Raw genomic sequence first — 19,687 nt, forward strand, 5'->3', positions numbered from 1 at the left:
TCTGCCTTGTATCTCTGCATTTCTTGACTGATTAATTTGCTGATGAGAAATTGCTATCGATATTAAGCATAACTCACCCAAACCACTGAACACTGCAGAGGGTACACACCCAGCCTCGCACTATGGTACTAACACTTAAATGTATGTTCTCTGCAAATTTCGGGATCAATCAAAAATGGTCTCGACTCACTGCACTAATGGCATTCATATGCTTTTCGCTCTCTCTTGAATAAATGCTTCTACATCATGAATGTGGCTTAAATTATGAAAAACCAAATGCAATTTCATTATTTAAAAAAAATATATATATATTTTTGTTTTAGACTAAATTCCATACACAGAAATGGAAAGGGGAAAAAACCCCACATGTTGTTGAGTAAACATTCACAAGAACCAAGAAAATTTCGGTAAATCACAGCACGTGTGCACATCAAATCTTTGCATGTAAAATAAAACGTACAATGAACACAAAAGCTGCATAAGGCTGCAACGTACCGCTGAATCCACACTACTAGCTATTGGCTGGAACTAGCTACTAGTGGACATGGCCAAAATCTAATCACTGTCTCGGCCATCTACAGTAGCCTCTAGCACATTAGAAAAAAAATATTGAAGAAACTGTCAAAAGAGATACTTAAGAAAACATGGAAAAGTATACAAAATAACGTTACCTTCAAAAGCTGAAATTTAGAAATGGAATCACAAGCCATGATTCAAGTTTGCCAAAATATACAGTCTCATGAATACAACCATGATTTACTTAAATCAATATTTTCTCTCATATGATGACCATGAACTTTCAAGTCTGATAATAATTAAATCCCCACAGCAGCAAATTCATTGATTACCACTAGACAAAACACTGAGATAAAGCAAATAGACAATTTGTGGTACACATCAGATTCCATCTATCACATCAAACATTGCACTAGCCATGTGAGATGCCAAACTAGCCAGAAGTCCATCTTTCACAAGGTTTTTACCACTAATACACCTAAAACCTGACTTAGTGGTCACTTGTCTGTAGCAACCACACACTTCAATTTGAGCCCTATCTGTCCACAAACTACAGTAATTTGCTTACCTCTCAAAATTTCTAAATTTTACTTCACAGTCTTCTACAAAACAACATGCAAAGGATAACAGAAGATAAAATTGTAAAATATTCTCATTGACTTTGAGCATTGCCACCTTGTTGCCTATTCTCATTTGAAATGACATTTTATGATCACTGCACACAAGGCAAGACACGATCACACTATAAACCTCACAACAATTACAGAGTTTTGTATTGCACAAACTCTGTGGTTTATACAGTGAATGAAGGAAGCAAAAAAAAGAAAGAAAAAGTAATAAACATATGACTTGCACCGGTGTTACAACTGACCCAAAAGTTTTACTCAGATTAATGCTGCATTGTGACCATAATTAAAAATGCTCTGACATGCATACTGTATGACATATAATCAAAAGGGATGAGATCTAGTGGAGATGTGCTTTGAAAACGAAGGACTAGACTCTCTTTACAAATAAATGAGAATTAGGGTTATTATAGTCAGACTATCACACAGCTATGACTAGTTCTTACTCTGCAGCCTTCCCTATCACCTCACGTATTATCATATACCGGTAGACATAGACACATCATCAAACAGATGGCATGGGACCATGAATCAAAGAAGAACAAGATGAAGAGGAAAAAATTTTCTTCCTAGAGTGTAAACCTTACATGATACATGATCACTGCCTTGAAAAAGAAAAATACACTGCAAAATGTACAATTTTAATTTTGTCTTATGCTGAATTTGCATATAAGGTATAAATTTTACTTCACTTTGACATACTTTGCAAACACATCACTGCAATGGCATCAGAGATAACCTCTAAATTTTGATCAAAATATAGTGCATTTCTCAGAGTTGGGAGATGGGCAAGAGATGAAACAACAAAATTGAAGATGTGAATCCTGGTAGAAAATAGATGCTATGCAATTACCAACACATTAAAACAATCCCTGCGATTTAATTAATAGCAGACAGTGCTAATGGAAAAAGAAAGAAAGAAGAACTTGTGACTTAAACTGCAGTTACAAACCAATGAAGCATGCAACATGTGCTTGACAGCACTGTCCAGTGTTGGAGATTGGGAAAGAGACTTTATTATAGGTCAGCTAAAGGAGCACAGCCCCTTGCAATATACATGCCAAGAAACTTGAACTCAACAACGATCCAGTGATGAACTTTGCACGCTATCCGTCAGCACTGAGACCAAATTCCACTCTATCATGTTTCTTAATGTTGTTTAATTTCATATCATCCACTCTACTTCCAATGGAGTCCCTTATACATAGCAAGTGACTAACTTGGCAAAAGGGGGCATTTTTTTTTTCCCCACCCCCTAGCCTGACAGTGTAGCATCGTGCAGAAATGCTCAGAGTGAAATTTTCTCCTTTGGATATGATTTTGATATCCTTGGCTGTGGTAACCATGGCAATGTGGTAACCAAGTCAGTAAGCTTCTGCCTGGAGAAGGCTTTGACAACAGATTGGTGTGCTGCCCTCTACTGGTCTAGTAAGGCTTCTTTTATCACATCGGTTCAGATGAAAGTCAATGCACAAATTAATCTAATTCTCATTATCCATGTATGCAAACATCTTCATGGCACAGAATAACAGATACAAATCAGAATTATATCAACATGTTTGAAGTTAAATGCATGCATTCACTACCTAAGAGAGCATAAATTAATTTAAAAAAAAAAAGAAAAAAGATTGAGGACATAAAGTACTGAAGAACTGAATTCATAAACAAAAAGGAAGCAAAAGGTGTGAGCGGTAAGAAGTCTCCCTCATAGATTTTATCAAGAAAAAGGCACAGCATTGTTTTAGAAGATTCTGGACTGTGTGCTCAGTGTGCTCTGGGTCAAAGGTCACACTGTTAGTAGCAGAAGGTCATATCTTCTGTATTACAAGTGAGGGAAATGGCAAACACTACTGGTAAGCATGCTACATGATCTACAGACAACTGTTCCCTACTTGGTACCATCTACTTTTATTAGCATGGGACAGAAATATTTTGACTGAAACCTTTGACCTTTTGTGGCACATTCACACTAAACTGGCACTAAGTGTATCTCACAATATATGTGAGTCATCATAATGTTCAGAAAATGATTGACATATCACAAAACAAACAGACAACCCAACAATGATAAAAATTACACATATCTGAAAAGCCTCTATGGATATGAATTGTTCAAAATCGACCTTGTATATATGAAGACATTAGGACACCAAGTGAGGTATATTGAGTGCTGGAGAATGAAACCCAGTATATCAGTTTGCTTGTAAAACTACCACTTGAAAGAACAAATAATACAACTGCTCCACATTTTGTCATCTGTGGAAAACTCTTGGTTATCACAGAATTGTTCTTTCATTGATGCACCACAATACGAGTCAAACACTGGAAACGCATTGCATGTGCTTTGAAAGAGAGATGGAAAACTACCACCTGGCATATGACTTAGTCTTGAAGTTAACAGATGTGCATCATATACACAGTGCTTCTTTTTTTGTTTACATTATTTGAATGCACATCAGTACATCAAACACTCTTATATGATTTTAACCGTACCACAACAGCATGGTAGTTTGCATATCATTTTCTCATCATCAATTAATCAGTGCAAACATTTTTTTTGAAATAGTCAATATATTACCAATTTCACTTTGGTGCTTCTTCATGCGCACGAATTTGTGTTCCATGAATGCAGTCATCAAGTTGCTAGCAAAGAGCAACAACTTTTGCTTGAGAATGTTCCCCATCCCACCATCGTCTCACATTTGAGATGAACGCCTTTCGACACACGTGGCAAGTCTTACACACCATCATGCAAGAATCAAGTGTCTCTATGCAAATCATGTCTGATTCTTCTCCAGCGATGGACGCTGGTCACATGCATCCAGGATCCAGAAAGTCTGATGTTGCCAGGAGGAAGTTTTTTCAGTGTAAGTATCACCGAGAATTCATCCTACGGAATGAGCTGAAAATGACAACTATCACCATCCCTCTCTGCTTAACAAATAAATTCATGGTGGCAGTACTCGGGGTGAGATTGGCACCTTGTTTTACTGAACCAATACCATATTAGAAGATTATCGTAGAAATAATATATGCTGGTTATATGTTATTGATCCAACAAGGGGGGGGGGGGGGGGGGGAGGGGGGAAAGGGGTTGATATGTGCATGCACTTTCCTTTCAGCCATTTCTACCAAGATAATAAAATCTACAAACACCTTGCACAAAACTGACCCCATTCCTATAGGTAATGGAAACAGATCAATCAGAAGAGAGTTTGGCCAGGCTTTGTTTTTATCTTTTAACGTTCATGTCTTTTCAAAGCGAGTAATAGGAAAATTCCTCACTTTGATCATGATGCACGTGTTTTAACTCCGTATCATTAGTCTTACTTTCAGTCTTCTAACTCAGAAAGATTTGACCTAATGCTTACTGTTAAATCTGTTGTCACATTTCTGCAATTACTCCTGATACTTCCATTTCCTCTCAGAGATAGAAGTTGTGTAAGACTGTGGGTCAACTCTGGAACGAAATATCTGATACTGAGAATCATGAAAGGAAAGTTTTCTTGAAAAGTTCACTTCAGAGTTGGTGACTATTTGACAAAATTTGATCCCTACAAGTCACCAGCCTTGTCGCTATGCACTCAACTAAAATAGATCACGACGCATAGAGACAAGGATAGTGTCAGAAAGTGGATCTCATAAAAGATACAAATATTTTCATGTGTCTCACAATTTGAATCCTGCAACACACCTTCCCTCTTTGCTGACTCAAGAAGATGATACTTAGACGAATACATCAGGAGTTGTTGACAGACGTGGAAACAGTTGTGTTCTTCTTAATCAGCACCACACTGTCATTCAGTAACGGTATAAGGTGTGTCACAGGGACTGATTTTTTTTTTCTTCAGGTTCATTACTGGTTTAACAACCTAAGAAAGCAAGGGGCAGAAAAAAACCAGGGATGCAAGGGGAGGGGAAGGGAGGGGGGTAGGAAGGAAGGGTGTGGCTATGCCATGGGTATGGACTGGTGATCCCTGGGCGCTTGCCGTCTCCTGAGGGTGCCTGGGACCGACACCTTGCGAGCTTTGGGCAGGTTGGGGTTGCTGCTGGGGGTGTGAACACTGCAGATCTTGATGAAGAGTCCCATAAAGATGATGACTGCCAGAACAATGAGCACTGCTGCCCACCAGTTGGCCTGGAGGAGGAACAAGAACAACAATAAGGAAACATCACATCATTTTAGTATAGGCCAGCAAGAGATTGGCTATAGTGAGTCAAGGACATCAAAATTAATTGCAGATTTTCTACAGGTCAGAGTTTTTTTGTTAGAAACTTTTTGTCAGACATCGTATTCTTTAGAGGGAAGCAGGGGGTGGTTGCATAAATAATATGACTAATAAGGTGTCTAAAAGAAGTAATAAAGAGTGAAACTGGACATATTTTGTTCATTTCTCACCTGTTAATGTGTTAACCCTAACTAGGTTGGGCTATTTAGGTAGATCATAGAGCGGGGGGGCTCCCAGGCTCCCCCCTCCAGATCTCGGCTGTCAACCGCGAGATCGCAATTAAAATTGGCACACACACTGCCTATGACGTAATCTAATATACCATAAAGTTAGATTTTAAATACAGTTGAACCTCTCGTATCCGGACAAGTCGGGACCGGGGCTCATCCGGATATGGGATTTGGCCGGATACGGGAGACTCAATGCTTTAAACATGTACATATACATACACATGTACTGATGTAGCCCATTGTAGTACCACATGTAGTAATGTGTATACTGCAACCTTTTCATTGCTACATTTGGGGATGTTTGGGAATGTTAAAATGTCTGAAGGTAAGCAATTTGGAAGGAAATTTGATGTAATGTATGTTAATCATGTTGGAAGTAATATGTAATTCATGTGTGTTTGTGTAGGAGTTCTCAAGGAGTTGGGAATCCCCCTTTCCTCCCGTAATTATTAAAAAAAAAAATCACGGCGAGATTGCGTCCGTATAATAGGGAGATCCGGCTAAAGGGAGGCGGATAAGAGAGGTTCGACTGTATTATAATTTATGCTAAATAATGCTAATTTATGATTGATCCATGAAATCAGACAATTTGGTATAAATCTTGAAATAAAGCTCAAAATGGGCACTTTTTTTGTGTAAATGTTCTTTTTAATGACATGAACAAATATATCAGAAAAAAATTGTGTATTTTATTGTTTTATTTTCTATTTTTATGTATTTCTTTGTTTTTCAAATTCATGTTTTTCATTGTTTTTTTGAAGAAACTTGTCCGCGACGTTAACTGTTCCGAACAAGATAATATGTTATTAATTGATTTAAATCTATAAAACCCCAAAATAATAATACTTTTATGAAATCTGCCTGTAAGCACAGTTTGCATTGAAATTGTACACAAATTCACGTATTTGAGCAATTTCTGGTCTGACATGTACGTAAATACTTATGCGCAGCTTCAGAACCGCGCACCCGGGCATTGCAAATTTGGTGTCAAATAATGCAGGAGACTCGACAGAAAAAAGTCATGAAATGTCGCGGCAATAGCTTTTTGTGATAGCGATACGTCGCGCGGAACGTCGAGGGGTTAGTTAGGGTTAAATTCTATGACAAAAATACCTTTAGACTTGGAAGGGTATAGATGTAATATCTCCCCAATCCTTATAATAATGTTTTGATCTTTAATGGCCGCAAAGCATATATCAGGCTTTTCAGTGTACCTGGATCCAGTTGGCAATATTGGCATAGAGTTCTGGGTTGAGGATGGCATTGGTCAGTCTGGACAGTGGACCGTTGGAATCCACGTTACGGCATTTGTAGAAGACATCACAGTAGCCCTGGTACTCATTGCAGGGAGCGCCCGGCATCTGGTAGAGAACCTTGACCGTCGTCTCATCGGGCAACTCCTCGTCTTGACCCCACTGGTCAACATGGGCCTGCATGGCTGGAATATGACGACTGGACTGACAAGCTACACACAGGATGAAAAGAACAGGCAGGGCAGGGTTGAGTTGGAGTAGAGAGATAAACATATTGTTACATCAACAAAACCGAATTATATATTAGAAGATACATAGGTTGTATACTTTATACCATAGTCTTTTCTAACATTACCTTGAATTTCCAGTCTGGGTGAAAGTCACCTGGACACACAATTCATCCATTTCCTCAAGCACAGTTTGTGGTCATTACTTTCATTGTAACAAAGCCAACAGCGTTGGCAGGAACCTACCTCCACTGGAGCTAATGCAACAGACTTGATGATACTTTAATACATTGCAAACTTATCCAACACAGTTAACCCTAAAAAGACTGGGCTATTTTGGTAGCTCGAAAGACTGGGGGGGGGGGGGCCTAAAGGGCCCCCCCTTAAGATCTTGGCCGTGAATCGCGCGATCGCCGCGGAAATTTGCACAATGGTAGTGTGCGATGTAATCTACAAGATCGTATATTTAAATTTTCCAAAAGAGTCTTTTTTTTATTTTATTTTGATTAATTATGCTAATTTATGCGAGAAATCAGACTTTTTTATCTAAATCAGTAAATAAAGCTCCAAAAGTGCTCATTTTTGGTCTAGATATTCTTTGTAGCATTCTTAGCAAATGTACTTGAAAAAAAATTCGGTATCAAAATTAATTTCTTATTTATTTTATTGTTTTATGAATTTCTTATGTATTTCTTTGTTTTTTCGACCTTTTGTTTTTGTTGTTTTTTCAGCAAAATTTGTGGCAGACCCTTTTTGAAGCATAATACTACTAAAACAAATTGATTTCAGCCATTGAGAGTAAAGATAAGCATATTTATATGAACCATGTGATAAAACTCAGTTTGTATTGACTTTGTACACAAAATCACGTTTTTGAGCCATTTTCGGTCTCACGTGCATGTACAAAAAGTTATGTAACTTCAGAACCGTACCCCCGGGCGTCACAAATTTGGTGTCAAAATGTGCGGGAAACTCGAAAGAAAAAAGCCATTGAGCATCGCGGCGAGAGCATTGCGTGTTGCTGAGTAATCGCGCGAAATGTCGAGGGGGGGGGCCTTTTAGGCCCCCCCAGTCTTTTTAGAGTTAAAGGTCCTGTGTACCTTTGGGAGCAGAGATTTAAAAAATGTTCAAGATATCACTTTTGATGCATATGTGCAGGTCAGTTGTATCACAAAACATCAGACCATATAAAAATTTTGCAATAAAGCCTAAAATATGAGGAGATACCGCTATTCTTATCAGTAAACCAAAACTATGTAGACAGTTTAGTCTGGAAACATTCGTATTATTACCTATTGTTCACACTTTGTATATTTAACAATACTTAACATCGATTATACTGGTTCAAATTTTCACATTGGTTGTTTCTATCCCTAACTCACATTTTAGAACTATTCTGAAGCACTAATGCTAGGTTTTTGTTTCATCTGCAAATGGTAAATTATGCCTTTAATGATACTTACTTCCATTAGAACTCATGCAGCAGATGTGACAAGCTTCCTCAAGATCTGTGCTCTCCAACTCAGCACAGAAACATTCCGTCAGACCAAACTTGACGCAAATTGATTCTTGACATTCCTGGCCAGACAAGCAGGATATCATTAAAAAAATGGATTAATACATCACTGAAAAGTTTCAAACATGTTTATTCTTAATAAATCTATTCATTCATATAACACTCGTTCCTGTAACAAATATAATTACCAAAAAATGTCTACCCAATCAATGTTTAATTCTGTCAGTCATAATGCTCCCCAAATTTGGAATGAATTGAGTCCTGATTCTAGACTGAATAAAGTAATAATTGAAGATCACTACTTTCATCTCTCAAAGCATGATTTTAGATATATTTAATTTCTTTATATTCTACTTAACTCTTCAAAAGCTTTGTATAGCAATTACGTTTTTGCACCATGCAGTGTGTGCGTGTGTAATAAAGAGAGGAGGATATTATTATTATTATTATTATTATTATTATCATTATTATTATTATTATTATTATTATTATTATTATTATCATTATTAATATTATTATCATTACTACTACCACTACTACAACTACTAGTACTATTATTTTCATTATTATGATTATCACCATCATCATCATTATCATTAATAATAATTAATCAATTTATTTCATTTTTTTCATTTTTTTTTTTTTTTTGGGGGGGGGGGGGCATACAATTCAACATACATACATGAAATGACTAAGATGCAAGGGAGCGACACATCGGCCAGGGCTAACAAAAGTATAGAACCTGCCATGTAAATTCAACCTACCCCACTCTTGCAAACTTGTGTGTGTTGATTACACTCCGTTAAATCTGGCTTTGCAACAGATTGGGGACATGCAGCTCGTTGGTCAGTGCATGAATAGAAGTCAAGGACCAAAACATGACACCACTCAGATGGAATGAAATGTGTATGCCTTAGAGGGCGATGTAGAAATATGAACATACAGAACTGTCATATTAATATTGTATGTAGACACATAGTTTGTAGTTTGGCCACCTGACAGGGCCATTAGACTACAAAGTAAGTAAGCATCCAGCCCTGTGATACATCACCTAACACATCAAGAATAATGAAAACTAAACACATCAAGAGATTCAAGTAATTCGTTATTGTGTAAAAAAACAAAAACAAAAAAAAACAAGAATAAAAATAAAACAAAATGAATACAAAATTATTCAGACATTTAACAAGTGGAGAAAGATAATAACAGTAATAATTCAAGACACAAAATGGCATACCAATGTACACAATGGCAATCTGTACACAGTACATAAAATAACAAAAATCAGTTTTGTAAATAATGTAAAAGATATTTCTGTTAATAAAAAAAGATAAACTGAATATGTAGAAAAAAACAAAACAACGCATCATTCAGCTTCTTGTAAAATTTGTTATAAAACACTGCTAGACCATGTTTTATCATGTTTTTAACATCATGAAATGAATATGACTACTAAGCATTTTTTTTTTTCTTTTATGGAGGGTGAGGGATGGTTAGCAGATGAGGAACTTTTTTGTTTCTTTTCACAGGAGTGAGGAATGGTACAGAATGACTACAAGACAGTGGTACATGAGATTTTACAATATGAAGCACTGTAGACCAAAAGGATATACACAGAATGAAGCTTCACTGCATTCATCAGCCTGTCGACACTGTTTACCCGATGCCATGCCCTCAAAGTTACAGGAACTGTTACAGCACGGCCCCTGGGAAGGACTGGAGAGAGGGGGATGGGGGGGGGGGAGCCACATCATTATGACATCAGCAAGTACTGAATCAATTTTTCTTGTGAATTTCTTGTGCAGCTGACCTTTTTTGCTGCAATAGCTAGATTGTGATATCACAAACACCTCTCACACCATTCCAAATTGATCTTTATTGAGCAAAAACATCTTCACTAAAATGTCCTTCTTGAAATTTCCTTGAGAATATGACAGATAACAAACAAACTAGCAATTGAATTGTAAAATGGACTCATGTCGTTGACATGAAATTATGACTGCTGAAACTGGAACTTCAATGAGAGTCATAGAATCAGCAAATATTACTTTTAGTGAAAGCTGAGAACACACTATACATAGATATTGCACTTTTGCAGACCTATTCTGGCACAGAAAAAAAAAAAAAAAAACCTCTCATTGTGCACACCCATCTAAGTGCTTTCGTGGCAGAATCTTGCCCTATGATTTGATGACGTCACAAGTGGATCACATATTTTCACATCAGCCTATGCATACATGTATCGGTACTAATGTACTTTCTATACATGCAGACACGTATCTAAAATTCCATTCAACCAAACTGCACCAAAATCACACAAAATATTAAATAGCTTATTTCAAAACACTCGTGTCAAATTGAACCAAATGAATTATTGGGAACTGTTGATGATATAGACGATGAATTGCATATCATCGCTCAAAACAACTCACTGTCACTCTTCGCGAGCTTTGCGGCATTCGCTGCTTGCACAATCCTGAAATCAGAAAAAAAAAATCTGAATCAGAAATTCATACCATTGTCCTCAATATATCTAATTTTTTTACTTCTGTGAAGCAGCTTAAAAATCAATTTTTGAATGAATCATGACCAATGATGATAGCAAGTCACACTCCTGCTGAAATTACAGCTGTGTGAAAGCAGTCTGGCATGTCTACATGTGTACACAAGTGCATATATTGTCCAGCAGGCCAGCCTTGCAGCAGTGGCCATTCAAGCAGCCAGCTAAGGAAGCGCACTAGCGAGTCGCAATGATGCATGTAATGTACATCATGTAGCATGCAATGCACTGTTTATGTCTAGTACATGGCATGCGGTCAGTGCGATGGTTGTAACAAAAGCATAGGAAAATACAATGAAAGCAATGAACAACAACATTAATGCCATGCAAATCAATTCCTAGAGTTATTAGGGTCTTCATTTCTCCTTGCAAACTGTTCACCATTGTTATCATCACCAGCACCCAGCTGTTTTAGCCTTCCCCCGTTCATGAAACTACGCAGCCAGCACTCCAGCCGCAGCAATAGTATTAGCAGCAATGTCTTGATGGTTTACCTTCTGCTTTGGGGTCAAAACCACCAAATAATCTGTCAGAACTGTTTGAATCATGACTCAGTATCGTCTCGGGGTGCGCTCGAGCGCTCTCCTAAAGCGAAGTGTACCATACCATACCAGCCCCACAGGAGCGTTTCAAACGCTCCTAAAGTGTACTGTACCGTACTGTACCGAGCCATAAGTGGACCACTTCCCAAAGTGCTCCAAAAGGGTACCAAAAGCGTACCAAAGATTCACATGTGAAGATGGGCGTAACATACACATATGTCATAATGCAAAGAGTTCATTCTCTTTGTTCGGTACAGATGCAAGTACCTCAAGTGCACCAGGTGAATGACCCTTTTACTACAAAATGGGCGACCTCTTCTAAAAATAACTCACGAGGTACGCTTCCTCAACACAGCGCTCTAACGCTACAAATCTGGCACAGTGTGCTCTAGGTCAGTTCATTTTTGTTCACTTAAGAGTGCTCGAACGCACCCTTAGTCCCTTCCTCCTCTTTCTTGGTGTTCACTTTAAAACCCAGATCAAGAACACTGTCTTCCATTTTCCTCCAAGCCATATCTTGGGGATCAAGCTAGACAGCAGAAACTGTATAGGAAGCAAGGCAGGCACCTGCTGGCCTTTGGAGCGCACGGCTTATTGGCAGAGAGCATAGACAACTTGTGACGTCATCAAAATCAGGACAATATTCCTGGGAAAGTAAGTCATATAAGGATTCCCTTTTTCACTGTATCTTATATCACTCTCTCTCTCTCAGGATCCTAATTAGTAGCCAAAATGGGGATATCTGTATAAGGTATGAAATTCCCTGTGTAAACATATCAAATTTGACAAAGATGAAAATCACTGAGGTTCCAGTTTAAAGGAACAATTGTTAGCAACTTACCAAAAATGTATTTATGTATTTGTACACAATACAATTTCATGGTTTGCAGACTATGACGTCGTGACGAATCATTTTCCTATCGCTCAATTCTAATGAAACTTTTGCTGCTCTTATCGTTTGACTTTCATTTTAATTTTGATCAAAATCAACTTGCACATACAGTAGACTACTCTACTATTTCTGATTGATATTTTCATCTTTCTATGAGAACAGTGTGTTACATGCATGAATCCTTTTCATTCTGTTATTATTTCACATGTAGTGCTAGTATGGAATACAATTTCATTAAAGAAATAGAAAAAGACATTGGTTGAATGAGAACCAGCAAAATGACAGGATCACAGTAGTCTACACTTGTGTCTGGATTCAGACCTGCTTAGTTACCATTACAAAAACAAACAAACAAACAAACAAACAAACAAAAAACCTGTATACATCTATCAAAAGAAACTGTAACAAGCTTTAAGTGAGCTGTCTAGTGTATTTGGCACGACCCCTCATCATCAAAATCTTTTCAGTGGTGTTAAGAGTGGGATGAGGCATCAACTACACTACTACCGGACGAATGAGGACGAATGTGGACAAATGGGGACAACCATGAGCAGATGGTGGGCAAAATTGAAACTAGAAAAGCACTCTGAGAGCGCAGACCTCCGCCAAGCATGCAAATCATTTTCACCACTGATATTGCTCTTCCGTAGAGATATCAGTGATTTCCACCCATACGTACTATAGCATTGTGTGCTGAAAGTTGCCAGATTTCCAAATATAGAAGCCTTTGTTACGTCATAAACACTCAGCTGCACGGCGCGCCTCGCCCTAGCAGAAACTAGAGCACTCACTTTAGTGCGCGCAGGCAAACCTCAAATACGCACAGCCTGAACTCCCAAGTTCATTGACCCTACCTGCCAAAATGTTAAAAATCCTTCATAAATTCCCCCAAAATTCTCGGATCACTGCCAAAAGTTAATCGTTTGGTACTTGTGTCATTCTCAACCTTTCCTGCAAGTTTCATCCCAATCCGTTTACTACTTTTTGAGTTATTTTGCACACGGACAAACTAACTAACTAACTATTGAACTAACGAACTAACGAACAAACCAACGGTAACGAAAACATAACCTCCTCCCTTGGCGGAGGTAACAACCTCACGATTCAGAGCACAACCACTCAGACAATCAAGCTTACATCTCCATGCACCAGAAGTTAGAGATCCTTAAGAAAAGAAATGTACATACTATTATTATCACTGCTGGAGCTGGTGGTTCCCAGCCAGACAACTTCCCAGAGTCTCTGCCTAAATGTGATCATTAACATGGCTCACTGAAGCCTCTGGCTCCAGGGTCTTGTTTCATAAAGCTGTTTGTAAAGTAATGCACAAATTTACAAATGACTTAAATATGGCAAGCCATGAGGGTTTCCTAATCAATGCTAATTTCAATAGGTAAAGTTGAAATTTTCAGATAATAATGATCATTCTTACATGCTAACACACATTGTAATTGAAAGTGTATTTTTGCTTCACTGTAGATGAAATATTGACATACAGTCACACTTTGTTAAAACATTAGGGGAAAAAAATGGGCACACACATTGGCACCTTATATTTCAGTCATTTGTAAAGTTGTGCATACCTCTGCAAACAGCTTTATGAACCAGGGTCCAGTTTTCCCTGACTGATGAGTGATTGGTTGGGGAAGAGGCTTACCTGCACTGTACTTTGACACCACCACTGGAGGTCAGTCGGCAGTTGGCTGCATTACAGCACTGGTCCTGGCACTGGTCCTCATACCCACAGTCACATTCCTCCTCCCCGTTATCAGTAGGGCCCTCCACGATCAGATTCCCACAGATGGGTACATCACTCTCTGCCATGGCAACCAAAGATGGAGGTGACAATTACTCCAAACATCACTCATTAGATTCCCACAGAGGGAGGGTCTCACTCATTTCCCCTTATCCCTCAACAACAGCAACAAAAATATTGTTTCTATATGATCAAATTGATTCAGATACTTATGTCCTTGACTGTCAAAGGTAAGGTCTAAGAGTGAGAAAGATTACAGAACAGCTTTATGGAGAGCTTTTCAATGTGCAAAAGAAATTGGTTAATTAGCAAATCAGATTCTCATGAAAACAAAATCAGTAAAGACATAGACATTTCGTGAATACAACAATTTTCAATGGAAAAATCAAACTGAACTTTTGCATCGACCCAGGAAAAAAAACCTTTGTTCTACATTCTCACTGCATAGTCTTGTCCAGTCTATTCCCATCACAACCGAAAAGTGTGTTACTGCAATATGATAATGCCTTGTTTTGAAATATATCCTAAACACAGCAATATCATTGCACTTTGCATATTACTTTTACCACTACAGCTATAAATGATGTCATCAAATATGTCTCAGATTCAAGCCAATGGCGAGTGCAAAATAAGATCATGTGACTGGCAAATATTTCACCCAATATGCAATTTGTGCGAGGTCACATGACGCACCAATAACTCGACTGTCCACAGGTTTGACCCTGCATGCAGCCAATGAATTGGCCACAAACAATTGCAGGTCACAGAGCCTTTTAAATTTCAAGATTGAATGCCAGTGGAAATGCATTAACTCTGTGCGAGTGTGATTACTTTGCATGGACACAAGACCAATAAACACACAGTATTTAGTGTACACAGAGTAATACCTCAAATTTGTTCAGCCAATGTCAGATACAGACTCCTACAGCTGTACACACTCAGCCTGTCTTATAAGTAGCAAACAAATCGCTGAAGAGAAAAGGTAATTTGCAACTGATTGTGACAAAATGAACTTTTACCCAACCAAGTAGCAAACATTTAAAGTTTGTGGCATTGATTCTGAAACCATGCTACTTAATACATACTGGACATGGTTCCCCTTACCCTGACATATTTATAACTTCAAATTAATTTCATCAAAGCCCAAGTTCCCATACATCATCTCAAACCAAACTATCGCCATGGTTACCTTCAAAGCATCCTCCATTCTGCCTGATGACACCGGTCATATTGCCGATACTGCAGGCAGAGAACTCATCATTATATTGCTTATCTCCTGATGTTGCGCTAGCGTACATGATGTAGTTACCACTGGCACGACCGTCTACGCTGTCTCCAGGACGACATCTCAAAGGGTAGTCATGCTGCGAGTAAATATAAAATGACCCAAAGTCAAGTTAATACAAGTTTATTTCACTAAATTGGTCTCTCTGCTTGTACCACAATGTCAAGCAGACTCTTTTTTTTTTTAAAAGAAACAGATCAGAAATCATTCTAAATTGAACAACTATGATAAAACCAGGCAGAAGTTTCACACAAAGAGAGTTTTCTATTTTTCCATTCAAAAAGAAAGAAAATAAGCTGGGTGAGGGGCATAGACAACCCAAAATTTTAAGAGAAACATCACTCATCCTATCTAGTGATTTTCATAACACTCTTCAAGGAATACTTTCTCTCTCCCATTCCAATTTTCACTGCATATTAACTTTGGTCTGCAATAACTTTACCCCAAGCATACCCTTTTTCCCAGCTTTTATCCTCCGGTTTTCCTACAGCCCGTTTAAATACCACAACCACATGGTATAACTGTACACCTGTGCTATGAAAATGTACAGTCCGCACTGGATTGTGAGATATCAGAACCATGTATGCAGGGTTAAAAAGTAGACTGTACTCACAGGAGAACCAAAGTTGTGTCCAAGCTCGTGAGCAAAGGTGATGTGTGACACCTTGCTGGCCACTGTGGAGCCGTAGTTCTGGATGGTGACCACTCCTGTGTTCAGGCTCTGCATCACGCCACTGAAGCTGCTGAAATCCTCGCAGATGCCACCAGAGGCACCTCAAAGGGGAGGAAAGAATCACAACGTCATCACCATCATCATCACCATCATCATCACCATCATCATTACCATCATCTTTACCATCACCACCATCATCATCATCACCATCATCATCACCTTCATCCTTACCATCATCACCACCATCACCACCATCATCATCACCACCATCACCATCACCACCATCATCATCATCACCATCACCATCACCATCACCATCACCATCACCGCCAGCATCACCATCATCATCATCATCATCAATGACGGCATTACTCATTTATGGTATCGTATTTGCGTAGATTACAGATTAGGAGTCTATTTCGTAACTGTTGTCGCTTCACTTAAAATTATAGCAACTAACGTGATGCGACTAAAAACCAACCAATCAACAGTGGGCGTTTTAGTTGTTGCTACAGCAACTACCCTGATTGTAAGTTGCAATTCTTTCAAACAAGTTTATGAACTGGGCCCTGACAGTTCATAAACTGACTCTTGCTGACAGTATGTCTCAAAGCTGTCCATGAGAGTTAACTTCAACAATCACTAACACATCTTTTCCTAGTCTCGGTCACAATCAACAGAGCTTGTTTCCGCATCTTTGTTTGTGGCACACAGCACTAACTTTTTTTCATTTTCTATTCAATGTCTATGCAATATTCAATATTCAATGTCAATGCGATGCCAAAAACATGTATCAGTCTCAGATGATATGACACCAAGGACTGAATGAAATTACAAACTTTTTCATTTTTTTTTTCAGACTGCTTACAGTGTTTTCTATTTGCTTTTAGATATAATGTCCAAACGATTTTATCACATTTGCTCTTGTGACATTTGCTCCCAAGAAATATCTACACGCTAAGCCAAACATAAGTTCTACCTACAAACATAACCCTAACCCTAACCCTAATCCTAATCCTAACATCAAACTAAACCTAAATTCCTATCACAATCCTAACCCTAAGTCCTTGGAGAAACTAAGACTGGAGCAATTGTCGCAGGAGCAAATGTCATGTCACCTGTCAAAACATCTCATTGAAAGTGATACTTTGACAAGTAGACACAATATATCAAAGTCAAATAGGCCTTGTCTTGAGTCACTTTCAAACCTAACTTTCCACACCCCTCATGGTATTGATGCCTTCTGAAATAAGTGGATACGGTGTTTGCTGTATGGCAGACATTTTCAAGGACTTACTACCAGTGGATCCCACCCAGGCCAGTCCTAGAACTCCGTCATTGAAGTCCCTGTTGGCAAAGATGTAGGCCAGGCAGTACTGACTGTGGTCCTGTAGAGAGTTGAGTTCCAGGAACTTCTCCACTCCGAGATTGTCAAAGCGGAAAGGATTGGAACTGTCCTGCTGCTCGGCCGTGCCATTCACCTGGTGTTAGGAAGAGGACAGCAAAGGCTTCAGAAAGTGTGGATGAGAGAACTATACGTCGAGATTAAGCAGATTTCTGGTCCAGTACACCCATCGAAAGAAGCACTATGGACCATGTTTTTGCTGTACACCCTCAAGATACTTTCAGATGGAAACCCATCAATTTCTCTTTCTCTTTTTTTAGTAAACCAAAAGTGTATTCCACAAACAAAACAGATTCTAAAATTTGTAGGGGATACATGACGATGCAACTGATGCAAATCCCCACATCATGATGTAATACAAGTGTCAACCTGCAATGACTGGCTAGAATGACATTTTCCTGCAAGAAAATTTCACTGACGTCACACTGCATTTTAATCTCTTTCTTTCTGTGTTATTTTTGGAGGAGGGTGAAGAGAGTATATTGGCAATATCTTTCTTCACTTCACCTTAATACATTTTACATTATGGTTTCTTGATTCTGGACATACAAGACACATACAAGACACATTCTGGACATACAAGACACAAAAAAAAATATATGTTTCTGAAACGTATATATACAGGTCTAACAATGCAAACAGAATGTAATTCCTGTCCATGCAACAGGGAATGCATGATATAAAAGTAGATTGCTTTATGCAACATTTGCTGAGAAGCAACTAGGAAAAAAGCCAGACAGGCATCCTTACCCTTATCCTGCGGATGAAGAAGTTGATACCACGTATGTCATCAAAGACGGTGTTGATGTAGATGTCATTGACTGCCGACACATGATTGTTGAGGTTGAGAATGACCTCCGACACATCACCGTCATAATGACGCGTGTAGGTGTGGTCGGCCTGAAGGTACAGGCTGCAAGCTGTACGAGTAGACGAAAAGGGAGCACGCCGTGATCGGTGAGGAGCGGCATACTTGTTCTCACTTGCAGCGTGGGGTGTATTTTTCCAGGCTGTTTCAACATCCTAATGAAAAAGAAGAGGGCAAATGACAGATAATCCACGTTAAATATGCAAATTGCCACAACACACTCATCTCTTTTTTTAGCAACTTTGTAGACAAACATCATTTTGAGCTCTTCTAACAGGAAGTAATGGTCCATGAAATAACATTACTGGTCTGCAGAGAATCCTTTCCGTTGGTTATTTGATACATTCTCAAACCAAAATCACAAGTGATAAAGACAAAGATGCAATATTCTGACCATGATCCACATTAACCAATAAGAGCACATATATACATCTTTTATTTCCAATATAAACGTACGATACCTCTAAAAAGTGCCCCCCCCTCCAAACAGTGTATACTATTGACATCTTGACAAACATTCTCTCTGAAGTAAATCTGAAAGTTTTATGTGTATTAGTATAGGCTTTAATACTCAAAATATGTATCTCCTAGTTCATTCAGACACAGCCACGTTTTTACATTAGCCTCCAGTTTTTTAAACATTGGACGATTCTTGGTATCATTGTGAGGGTAAAAAAAGAGACAATTATGTCAATGTAGCCAGTGTTTCATATAATTGGCATCAAACAACATTTCATTTCATGAAATTTATTGAACCTGAGCTTAATCTTGTTCTGCTATACATGAAATACTGGCAAACTAATAACTTTTGCCAAATTCAAGGCCTGAAAAAAGACTGCAGGGTCAATATTATGTCATTTGTTTTCATATTGGTGGTAAAAATTATGTAAAATACATATTCTTATAATACAATAATATTGGTCAATATTATGTCATTTGTTTTTATATTGGTGGTAAAAATTATGTGAAATACATATTCTTATAATAGCGACATGGAAATGATGTATGGTGCAAATATCAGTTCAAAAAATTGATAGATTATGAAAAAAACAGGAATTATCATTTTGAATAGTTGCTAGAAGATTTCATCATTGGGCAGAGCGTCAAAT

The 19,687-nt window shown here is 38.3% G+C and overlaps 1 protein-coding gene across 1 annotated transcript in view; it reads right to left on the bottom strand.

The window, feature by feature from the left end:
- Positions 1 to 4,592: 4,592 nt before the first annotated feature.
- LOC139733741 (disintegrin and metalloproteinase domain-containing protein 10-like) overlaps positions 4,593 to 19,687 on the bottom strand; it is a 52,353-nt gene continuing 37,258 nt past the window's right edge. Inside the window, exons 5-14 of the mRNA XM_071644551.1 lie at positions 18,461 to 18,733; positions 17,603 to 17,786; positions 16,246 to 16,406; positions 15,537 to 15,711; positions 14,249 to 14,408; positions 10,209 to 10,313; positions 9,362 to 9,446; positions 8,545 to 8,659; positions 6,816 to 7,066; positions 4,593 to 5,280 (exon numbers count right to left, since the gene is read on the bottom strand). Coding sequence (XP_071500652.1) covers positions 5,092 to 5,280; positions 6,816 to 7,066; positions 8,545 to 8,659; positions 9,362 to 9,446; positions 10,209 to 10,313; positions 14,249 to 14,408; positions 15,537 to 15,711; positions 16,246 to 16,406; positions 17,603 to 17,786; positions 18,461 to 18,733 — 1,698 coding nt within the window. The 3' untranslated portion in view covers positions 4,593 to 5,091. The remainder of the gene's footprint in view (positions 5,281 to 6,815; positions 7,067 to 8,544; positions 8,660 to 9,361; positions 9,447 to 10,208; positions 10,314 to 14,248; positions 14,409 to 15,536; positions 15,712 to 16,245; positions 16,407 to 17,602; positions 17,787 to 18,460; positions 18,734 to 19,687) is intronic.

This window comes from Diadema antillarum, unplaced genomic scaffold, assembly GCF_040938485.1.
Source record: "Diadema antillarum isolate AM-2024a unplaced genomic scaffold, OU_Dant_1.0 seq00000488_RagTag, whole genome shotgun sequence".
Lineage (NCBI taxonomy): Eukaryota > Metazoa > Echinodermata > Echinoidea > Diadematoida > Diadematidae > Diadema > Diadema antillarum.